The following is a 12,028-nucleotide window of genomic DNA, read 5'->3' on the forward strand; positions in this document are numbered from 1 at the left end:
AAGGAAATTAAAAGCAGGCAGCACAGTGACTCAGCTGGAAAAAACCCTGGTGCACAGAACAGCTTTATCAAGAGTGAAATACAAGAAAAGACAACTTGCAAACCAGGGCAGCCAATTCAGATACTTGTCTTGTGTAAGTTATGGCGAGCAAAAATGACAACTTCCAGGTAAGAAATTTGAAATAAACAGATTTTAAAGTTTCGAAAGGCGACATTCGTAGCGCCAAAAAAAGGACCAAGTTCAGATCCCACGGTGCAACTGATGGAACAAAGGGCGGTTACATATAAAGCACCCCCTGAAGAAAGGATTGGCTCTCAGACAAAACAGCTAGTCTTCTTTGGAAGACTATGTATCATGCCCATATCTGAAGTTTGAGTGAAGCCAATCTCAGTCCCCTGTCCAGGCCATCCTGTAAGAAGGACAAGAAGCGAGCCAGTCTAAAAGAGGAGGTGAAAGCACCACATCTATCACACCAGCCTATGCAAGTCTTCCTGATAATTTTGGGAAAAGGCCGGCTTCCTCCTGCGACCAAAGCCCATGAAATAGGAGGTTCAGTGTCACCACACTGCATCCCTGTAAGCTGGCATGCATGGTCACAATGGTGCCACCCCCACTCAGATCTGCAGTGTTCTCCAAGAGAACACAGCTAGTAAAATAACAAACGAAAAAGACATAAAAAGAAATTAAAGAAAATGTTTCCTACTCAGTGGCCACTAAATTAAAAAACAGAAGGACCTCTGTACAGGAGGTATATTAGAATATATAGAAACCTATGGCAAGTTGGTTATTAATTTATCCTTAAATGTTTTATAATACACTGGCTACACACTTTAACCCTTTATTTTGCAAGCACTGAAATCATACACAATCTAGCACTGTAATCATACACCATCAAATGATCAATATTGGAACTTCTAGAACAACTACTGTAAACACATTTAGATGTTGCTTGAGAGCACCTCTGTCAAGGAAAGGATACAAATATAAAAAGTTATTACATAAGAGTAATGCAAAATTCATTATGCTTGAGATCAATAATGCAAAATAAAGGGTTAATAAAGTTGTCCTTTTAAATTATTGATCTAAACAAGATATGAGAAAAAAAAGTTCACAATAACTTTCATTATCATATTTCAAAAATCATAATTCTTCTATGGAAACACACATTAAAAATAAAAAACACACATATCTGTCATTGTTACCTTTAGTGCTTTTAGGAATTATCTGGTTCCACTGTGGTTTATATTCTTGTTGACTGATGTACTGACTGAATAGACCATCTGTGAAAACACAAAATGAAATTAGTTTATCATTACACCAATGTCCATATATACATATAAAGACTATGGAAGGAACTTGATAATCAAATATAGATTGTATTCTAGTATGAAATAACATACTTAATACTATTAAATCAGGGATTCCATACAAGTAATTGTAGAACCATAGCAAGCACCATGCAACCATGCTAATCCACTCTACAGGGCATGAAATATATTTGTGAGTGCTGTTTTGCATGGAATGACTGATTAGGTTTAACCAGGGCTACAGTGCTGTAGAAAAATCCTTAGTGACATCAGAAGATTTGTGGTGATAAATGAGAAAGCACCCAGGGATAACACAAGGAAGGTTGCCATTGGATTCCTGCCTGGTCCTGTGTGTAGCAATCACATTTCATGCGATTCTTAGATGAAGTGAAAGATCATATTTTAAAGAGGAGATTGAAGGAAGAGGTTATTGTATTAATTTGCCTCCAATATTAGACAATGGCAGGCTGAGAAACCAAACCTTGAGGAAAACCATACCAATTGGGCTTATAAATCAGGAAATAAATTATCTGTAATAGTCCCACATTTGGAATGGCTATGATTCTGAAAATGCTAAATCAGTGGCTAAAATAATTCCAATCACCTATTATTTGTGTTCATTACACTTCAACTAAGAGAAAGGAAGCTACTGCTTGTTCACATTGTGACATTATGTCTAGGCAAAATTCTGCCATGTGTCCACCTAGTAGAATCCCAAACATAGTTTACAATAAGGGGAACCAATGGTAGGTGGTTTTATTTTTACAAACACTTATTTAAATAACAAAAAAGCAAATAACTTAAAATATTAAGCATTTCAAAATTATTCAGCTTTTAGAAGCAGCATTAATGGATTGCACAGTGTGTAATTTGAGTCATTCCATGTAGGCACATGCACTTATTGTTTAACTTCAAACTTGGTGCCCCATCATCTGAATACCATTTTGAAATATAAAAAACAAACTCCACACGAGAAAGACCGTTTTCTTAATTTTGTATATTTTTTAAAAAAAAGAAATTGTGCTTCAATACGGTATTTATGGTGCACAAATTTCACACATTTTCCTCCCACTAAAAATGAAGAGAGCAGTCAGGTCACCAAATTAAATCCTGACTTTTGAAAACTAAACCACGGCAATTACAGCTAAAATGTGAGTTTGGTGTCCCCATAACACAGCGGAACACATTTGCATTTCGCAATAAGAGGCTGGATTTAGTACAGGAATTTACATTAATTTACAAATAAGTTTAACCATTAGGTGACTGGAAGTCTTTTATCCCTTCATTGCAAGACCAAATTTCACTTTTGAGATTATTCTGTTTTAATGATAATTTTTTTATTTTTTATTTCTTAGTATACTCAAATCACATTTTTATATTGTTATTTTCTGGGACAGACAATGTTTATTTTCTTTTGTAAGCATTACCTAGGGGAAAGCAGTCAAAAAAGAAAAAAAAACAACAGCACTTTACATGTACATTATTTAAGTTCTAAAGTAAAAATTTAAGTACAAACATTTTTCTCCTTATGGTATACTACATCTGCAATGCACCGATGTGCAACAATTTGTAGGCATAAGGACAGGGGGGGGGGGGGGTAGAGTTTCTGTGGGTTTGTGGTAATATACAAGTCTGATAATTTTGCATGATTGCACAAATGAGACACACCAATACAAAATGCTTTCAAGTCACGCAGGATGGGTTGCCAAGTTTCATGGGGCTGGTAAAGTAGTTGGATGGATGACAGGGACATTTTGTTTTTATAATCCATGTTTTTAATTTATATTTTTACTTTAGCTTTTACATTCATTTTACTTACCATTAGTGTGCACTGTGGGCCATAGAGGATAAATGGGATTAGATGTGGATAAAGTGTGATTATAAAGTTGGACTTGGGACATTTCTTTAGGTTTTTTTAATGGTTGTACCAATTTTGTTTCAGTTCTTATTTATTTCTAAAGAAACAAGTGATCTTTTATCTCACACATAATTTGATTAGGATACCTATATAGGTGAGCTGGACAAATTTTTGTTCTTTTATATTGCACTTTGTTTCAAGCGCCAGTATAAAATAAACAAAAAAGATAAAAAAACTGATATCGGTCTCATTATTCCAAAGGTGAGTGAGCAATAATTGTGTTTATATAGTAGAACAGATAGACTGTCTTTCCTGACCTTATGTGGGCAGCAGCACTTTGAAGTCCCACTGACGATATTGTAAAGTCACTGGGATTTTTATAAATTTATCTTTATATTTACCTATTTGTTAATAATTTTTTAAATACATATTTAACATTGGTGTGTCAAATTCATTACTTGAACCATGTGCCAGTGGCCATGACACAATAGTAAAAAAATAAAAATAAAAGTTGAATACCTCTACCATAAGGGTAGGCCTTCCCTGATTTTAACACCTAATTTCAACCATTTAAGTTTAAAGAAGTTACATAAAGCTATGGGGTGGAGCCACGTACATTGTCCTAAACATAATATAAAATACCCTGAAATTCACAAAAAGCATCTATTGAATGAATATAAACAGTACTATAAGCAACTCGTAGAAGTGATCATTACTACCATTTACGGCCTTTTCAATCAATTCCTCACTGCCATCAAAGTCTCCTTTCAGTACTAGCTTGTCATGCAGCTCCGTTAACATCGGGTGTTCTAAGGCAATTTTAGTTTTCTTCTGTAAGGATTCAAAAGCTTCTGTGTAGTTGTGCTGGCGAAAGTGCTTGAGACAAAGACGAATGGCTTCTTGTTCACGGTACTACTGGAACACAAGGTGAAGGATGAGCAAATTTACTAAAAAGACCACCCGAAACTACAATGGATGCTACTTCCAGAAAAAATCATTGATGCATATGAACAGAACTATAACTAAATATGACACTTTTTTCCTTTAAAGTTATGGTATAGTAAGCACAACACATGCCAAAAAACCTCAAGTAGCAGAAAACTGACAACTAGACTAATGATGAGGAAAAGTTAATTCTGTTTCAAACCTTTGGATTCAAGATACTGCACTTTCTGATATAAGTTATTCTTTTTTATACATAAACTACCCAGTGTATTACTGTATAATAATCTAAATAAAAACAAATTAGAAAGCGTTTATAGAAAACCCGTCTGATTCTAACACATCACATGTAAGCAACCTCATCCTTAACATTCAGTCTCTTGGCTAGACTGAAGGTCAAATATGAAAAATGTAATCAACAAGTAGTTGGTCTATGCCTGCTGTAAGCTATGCATTACATGTGATTAATGAGAATCCACAGAACCAACATGATCTGTAGGGACTAACATCAGCTTAAGAATACAATGCGTCTGGGTCTTGTGCATTAATTAGTAGTCTAACACTTACCATGCAAAACTATTAGTCAAGACAGAACAAAAGAGTAAGTTAACCAGGTAAAAATCCACTCTACAAAACTTTTTTGCATGTGTAAATATTGAACAACTGCATTAAAGATGTGACATTAGACAGTGGAAGAAACATACAATTCTTAGATGAAATGTAGGTTTGTGCAGTCTGAATGTTCTGATAGAACACAATACATGATGTATATATTGTAAACACTGCTATCAGAATGGAAACAATTTTTATTCAACTTAAAAATGTAGATAAAAATTAAAATGCAATTTAAATACAAGCATTTGTGATAATCAGACTGTGCAGAATATAATAATTTCCAGAGTAGGGTGTTAAAAAAGGCTAGTTAAAGCTTTTTAAAAAGTACTAGAAGTGCATTTTCAAAGTCTGCCTACAGCATAGTGTTGATGCTTCAATAGAACTCCAATATATTGTTGCATTCAATGTTAAAATGCATGTGAAGTGTAAGTTTAGGCACACTACCACATTTTTTGGCCAATGTGTTATCTACAATGATTGTACCAACAATCATTGAATTTCTGGGGAGAAAAAAAAAAAAAAAAAGTCCCAATCAGCATGCAGATTCATGCGCACACACACACTATACACAATTTAAAAGATTTAATCTCAGATCTGTGCTCTTCATCTGTCATAACCATCGGCTGAAAAGATCATGACTCTAAACTCTATGAACATCCTGATTGTGAGTACACACACACTGCAGGATTGGAATGACATTGGAACGAGATTTATAGCTCTGCTGAGCAATCAAATGAAACAACGATCGATACTTTGGAACGATGCTCGTTCATCGTTTAAGTATATATACTAATGCGATATTGAGCCGTACGGTTGTTTATCGCTCGATTGACCCCATAGTCTGCTGAAGGGACATTGTATACACACAAGTCCATTTGGTTACATTATTTTGTCTAGCAGCATCAAATTGTGTTTAATAGCCTTTAGGAATGCATAGCAAATGTGTAAAATTAACAGCCATGTGTATGAAGCCAAATAATTTAATCCATCATATTGCCAACAGGTATGGCACACCAGCATTTTTCCACTTAAGATAAAGACAATAAAATGATCAATTCCTATGAAAAATAGAATGAAAATATACAAAACAAATTATAGCAAATACCTGCATTTACTATAAGATGTGTGTCGTGGGCTCATATTCCATAGGTACAAATTACACCAATAATTGTCACAAGCATGTGAAACCCTTAAATCCATAAATAAAAGATAGCTGCCTTCTAGTGTCATTCATATTTCCCTTAAATGGGAAAAGGGAAGCGAGATGGAACTTATTTTAAGAGCGATACTCATCTTTCCAGAAAGTCATCTTTTTGATATTTAAAGAGTTGAAAGCAATAAAAGATAAAAACAAACATCTTCTTGCTATGTACTATGTAGTGTATTACATAAGTTGAGACAAAAATCTAATTTTAAGCGATTGATATTCATTTCGGGACACTAATTTAAACACATTACATATACCTGCCACTATACATATGGGAAGCGGGACCACTTGTAGCTTCATACAATCAGGCCCCCTTTCCTTTTGACATGTGAACAGTACAATTGGGGACTGTATTTATTGATCTCTATGGAGAAACAGTTCCATGATACCTACATGCATACAGAAAGTCATAAAAGTGTGATCTGTGAATACATCCCAATAATAGTTTGTGCATGAAGATCTATAAAGTACAGAGTGTCCCCAGTGACTGCAAGTTACGGGGAGAATATAGTTTGGAGTAGGTGCAGAGCAAACAGAACTTTTGCACTTATGTTAAATCCTATTCTAGTGTAATTAACTTTAGAACACAGGAAAAGTGGGAAGTCCCAAAGCAGTTCACAGGAAACAAAAGGGTGAGAAGAAAAGAGACAATGTAAACTAAATTCCTCCAAGTCTACTCATGTCACTGAATGGGTATTATAAAACTTTGTGAAACATGAAAAAGTTAGGGTAATAATAAGGCAATGGCTGTTTTGGGGCTGTTTTATCTTTGCCTCCTTAGTGAAGAGAGTTTCTTCAGAAGGTCCAATGCAGAGAGGGAAAAGGAAGAAAGGACTATAACCAGATTAAGGTGAAATGAGAACATGTGAACCAGCCGGGTTCGGAGGAAAACAAGAAAAGGACCCCTTCCTGACTGAGGTGGTGGCCATTGACTGAGGTGACCCTCCATGTCAGCAGTGGAATATCTAATAAGTGTAAACACTGATTTTGAGGTTTTAATCATTCACATCAGTTTGTACCTTTGTGGAGCTTACAGTCTAAATTCTAGGCACACAATCACACACAGACTAACATTATCCAACGTTTTTGGACTACAGGAGGAAATTGGAGCACCCAAAAAAAGCCACGTGAACAAAGGGGAAATATACAAATTCTGAACAGATAATGCGCTGAGCAGAATAAAAACATGGCTGCAGCGCAATTGGAAACACAAGAATAAAACAAGACTGGATATAAATAGACAAAGAGGCAAATGGTTCCTTCTTGCAAGTTTACAACAGATATGGGAAAAAGGAGTTTGATAGATGCCCAAGTGCTACAAATTGCCTACTGGTCCAGCCAGATTGCATTGGGAAAGAGTGCTTAGTGGAGTTATATTAGCTAGTCACACAGAAATAGTGCTTTGATACACAGAGAGAGAGGATTGTTTGAGTATAGAAGGAGAATAATTGTAAGTGGAAGGGTTAGAGTGGAGAAATATGTTGAGACAAGTGAAGAGATGCATGTTGGTGCAGTTTTGTTAATGGCTTGTATGAGAAGCTAACATTGGATTCAGTGATAAAGTAAATACTAGTAACTGGGAAATGGTACCATCTCTATGGTCATCACCAGTAGCAGGAGCTGCATAAACACCAGTGCTGGCAGAATGCACCAACAATCAGCTGCTGACAGCCGATCCTAAAGACAATATAAGATCCAGGAAGGCCATCGCCTACCCAGAAATCAGGGAAGATTGTTGCCAGTTGATTAACCAGCCAAAGGTCTATAGGGTGGGTAAGGCTAGGTATAAGCTTGGAAGCATTCTAGTTCCTTGATTAAAAGGTCATCTAGGTAAAGGATAATTACCACCTTTAAAAACACCCTTGAAGCCATAGGCAGCTGATCCAGGACCACATTTCAAAGGAACGGATAATGCATTAAGCAGATAGGAGCATGAAAGAAAGCATCCTTGATATCAGGGGAGAAGAGAAAATCAGCTAGCTCCGAGGGCACCAGCACTGAGTGCAGGGTTTCCAACTTAAAATATTTCTTTTGATGGTACTGAAACCACCAACTCCTGGAAGATAAAAGCTTTCAAAGTTTGGAGAAGAGCAAAATGATGGGTTTCTGGATTTGAGGGAAATTAACAGAGAAATCTTTCTGGCAGTAGACACGCAAGCTTTCCTCCTTAGTGAATTGCTTATGGGATAACATAAGAGGAGGACAAAAGGGAACTTCTACCAACCGTTGATCTACCCTGGAGAGCAAATCAGACAACCTGGAAAGAATGGATCAGCTATGTTGGGACTGGGATTAGCAGGATACATTTTAAACCGTTCATCATACACTAGAGCAGGCCTGTCCAACCTGCGGCCCTCCAGATGTTGTGAAACTACAATCCCCAGCATGCTTTGCTGGTAGACAACCAGTTGATAGCTGAAAGGGCATGCTGGGACTTGTAGTTTCACAACATCTGGAGGGCCGCAGGTTGGACAGGCCTGCACTAGAGTATACCAAATAAAAGCAACCAGGCTTGTAGTGTTGATAATAAGTTTTCTAACACAGGTTATTTGGATATATTAAAACAAATGTTACAGACTTCAAAATCTGGCAATCCATCAAAAGAACAGGCAGAAGTCAATAAACTAATCTCCAAACTAAAATGTTGCATATAACTGGAGAACAAACTCATGCAAACTCTACAGATGACACTGCCCTGCTTACATATACCACAAATTCTTATTATGATTATTATTGCTCATACTATTGCATATTCAATAACATGACATCTCCTACAATGAAACAAAAGTAGGACAGCATTTTTCACTCATAAAGCATCATACGTTACATTGATGTCAAATAAATATCGACAAGGGAAGTCAATTATTGGAAGATAGGACAGCTTCTCAAAGGAATCAATCTGAAGAGCAGAATAAACACTCATACATAGTCATTATTACCAGATGAATGTGGTTACATTGCATGTTCAATTAAGTTTTAAAATCACAAGTTGATAATTAATTAAAATGCACACCTACCTTGCTGTACCAATGGAGGCAGGGCTGCACCACATCTGGCTCGTCAATGCCATTGATTTCAACAAACCAAATGCTGAAGTTAAAACTTGGCCCCCAAGACAACAAAGGTACTTTAAAAACAAACAAAAAAAAGAACAGAAATCAAGCTTATCCGGATCACTTCATGAACTGACTTAACGTTCAGGTCTATAAAATGATTAGGTCCTAATCGTACATTTCCCACCCTGTCGCTCCATGGTAATTCATATCCCACTCTCTTTCACCCCATCGTCTTGTAGTTAATTTCCAAAAGAGTTATGTAACATTAAATTCAGCACAGGTCCAACACAATTAGATATTGCTATTTAGTGTGAATTCTTTCAAATATTTGGCATATTTTTTTTATATATAGATATTATATAGTTTAACATTTACTTTGGCTTTAATTCAATACTGCATTTATTAATTTCTTCTCCAACACGTATCTCCCTAAATATATATATATATATATATAGCATTATTCTATTAGCCTTCATCTCATCACAACATCTACGGTTTCTCTCCATGCATCCAATTACAAATCACCACCACCTACACCCTAACTATATTATCACCCTCCACACATTCTACTATCTAATATTTATCCAATTTTCAGTTTCACCATCTACACACATATCCATTAATAACAATTATTCTGCCCACATGCTTTCATTTTCCACATCCACCACCAACCAGTTGCATTCAGACACCCCTCTCACCTATTACCCATTCTAGGAGTGCTACAGTCCAAACTGTCCCTATAAACTTTGCTCACACCTTCACAACCATACCCCAAGACTCAATTATCACCAGAACCTAGAGACAATTCCTTACCACATCACTCAGTGATATCCTACCAGACCTAGACCAGAGAAATAGGACCAACATCCCAACAACCACCAGACTCCCTCCAAACATGCTAAACATAAGACATTTATCAAAGTATAACACCACAGAAATTCACAATCATTCCACCCAGCACTCAACTGCAGTTAGGATAGTGAGCAGTTATGAGAACGTATTGTACATAGTCCAAATGTAAGAGCACAATAGAAAAGTGTTTTCTAAACACCATATTCTCCCATAGTCACTTAGAAGAAGCCATCTTTAATGTCAACAATTTTTTCAAACAAATATGTATTATTTTTTAGTTGCCTTAACCAGTCAAATGTAAAAAAAAATTATTTAAATGCCCAAATAAAATATATCAGAGTGATATGGAAAAGAATACTCAAGCGCTCACAGCACAAATTATCTACATACCTATTTTAATAAAACGGCATGGGAACATCTGCTCATCGATTTTATGCTTCAATGTAAATGTTTCTTTGTTGTAATCATTCTTCAGACCGCTAGAAGAGAAAATACATACAATGGCTTATTGTGCATTGCAGTAAAGGAAGATTGAATTTAGAACCAGATAATTCAAATAATTAAACAGATTCAATGCTTGTTGATTTAAAGGTAAAGTCCATTTCTGAAAATGTCCCTGCTATTATACCTGGTGCAAATGGGGAATAGGTATAGTTCTTGGAACATCACAAAGGCCTTTTTTTTTATTTAACAAATCAATGTGGCAGGCTATAAAAAGAATGCTGTATTTACCAATTTTCTTGGTCTTTTTGTTCTGTCTGCTATAAATGATTAATGTTCCTGGACTACCATGGCAACCACAATCACATCATGTATGAGCAGAGAGGCTTTCGAACATACCTCTGACTACCTTCCCATTTAAAAAAATTAGAGTTGCATCCAAAGTGGCTGATTTCAAGATGGCCATATACCCTAAAAAGTTTTCCACTACACCCAGATCATGTGTGTAGACAGTGGATTGCTCATTCCATTTTGAAATGGTGTTCTTTCCACACCTATGGACCCCCTGGAACCCCCTGTATTTTGAATGGCTAGATTCACCTGCTGGTCTGTTACAATATCTTGTTAATACAATGTTTTTTGTTAACTTTTTTTTTTATGAAGTTGTTCAATATCATAGGTGACATAGAAAGGAAAGCTGAACACTGCTATGCCGCATAATATACATGGGTAAAGAAAACAATATACTCTAATGCAAAGTTGTTACAAAAAAATGAGGGGCAGTTGGGAGAGGAAATGTATAGGGGCTACATGCCCTATACCAAGGTTTCTTATTGAAAACAAGCATCACAGTTCAAGGTGGGTGCACCAATGGATAGCTGTAGATTGTGTTACTCTAGCACTCTGTAGCTAGAAGTCCTTTAGATTGTAAGCTTGTGAGCAAGGCCCTCTTACCTCTGTCTGTACTACCCAGTATTGTTTTACCACTGTGTTTGGTCCCAATTGTAAAACGCTATGGAATTTGCTGGAACTATATAAATAAATGTCGATAGAAGTCCGGAACCAAACAAACATTCTACAACATATGAAAGTCAAGTTTATTGTTGAAGATGCATATCAATTGCTCATGTTTTCATGTATTTATAAAGCTGTCATTTATTGAATTAGCCAGATAGTCATTGATCTATTCAGCCACAAATAAATTACATACGAGTTTCTTATCATATTTATTTAGGACAAGGGTCGGAGCATTTAGCAACACAGTGCATGGGCTAATAGTTGTACTTCTTTTCAAAAGGTCAATATTAGGCAATGATATCCAGTGAGTTTTATTGTTCCTACCAGTACACATAGTGGTGAAAAGCTGGTTTGAATTTACATGCCATATTAGAGGTTAGGTAGCCATGGTAAACACCTTATACAAGGTCTCTCTTATTTGGAAACATTAGATATTTTTGTGCTTTATTTCTCTCCTCTACAGTCAAGCCAAAAGTTAAATGAAATATTTTTCTATTTACCTAGATAAAAGCTCTGTCATGTTTTCTTCATTCATCCCACCAAAGACCTTGAACTTCTTCAAATTACAGACGTGTGTCTTTTCATATTTTCCAAACGTGATGCTTTGGACAATGGCTGGCCTTTCCACTTTCAATATGAGATACTATATGGTGAGAAAGCATTGTAAAGCAATAAAACAAATATTTAGGAAAGTATACACTTTCTACTCAATATTCGCATACATAATACTGCT

The 12,028-nt window shown here is 35.9% G+C and overlaps 1 protein-coding gene across 2 annotated transcripts in view; it reads right to left on the reverse strand.

Moving 5' to 3' along the window:
• The window catches only part of MKLN1 (muskelin 1), a 53,752-nt gene that overhangs the window by 37,631 nt on the left and 4,093 nt on the right, over positions 1 to 12,028 (reverse strand). Inside the window, exons 3-7 of one of the 2 annotated variants that reach the window (XM_075208552.1) lie at positions 11,796 to 11,938; positions 10,228 to 10,316; positions 8,947 to 9,056; positions 3,885 to 4,077; positions 1,203 to 1,280 (exon numbers count right to left, since the gene is read on the reverse strand). In XM_075208552.1, the coding sequence (XP_075064653.1) occupies positions 1,203 to 1,280; positions 3,885 to 4,077; positions 8,947 to 9,056; positions 10,228 to 10,316; positions 11,796 to 11,938 (613 nt within the window). Of the gene's footprint in view, positions 1 to 1,202; positions 1,281 to 3,884; positions 4,081 to 8,946; positions 9,057 to 10,227; positions 10,317 to 11,795; positions 11,939 to 12,028 lie in introns of those variants that run through there. The other variant, XM_075208553.1, reaches the window with a different exon arrangement.

This window comes from Mixophyes fleayi, chromosome 4 (assembly GCF_038048845.1).
Source record: "Mixophyes fleayi isolate aMixFle1 chromosome 4, aMixFle1.hap1, whole genome shotgun sequence".
NCBI classification, from domain to species: Eukaryota; Metazoa; Chordata; class Amphibia; order Anura; family Limnodynastidae; genus Mixophyes; species Mixophyes fleayi.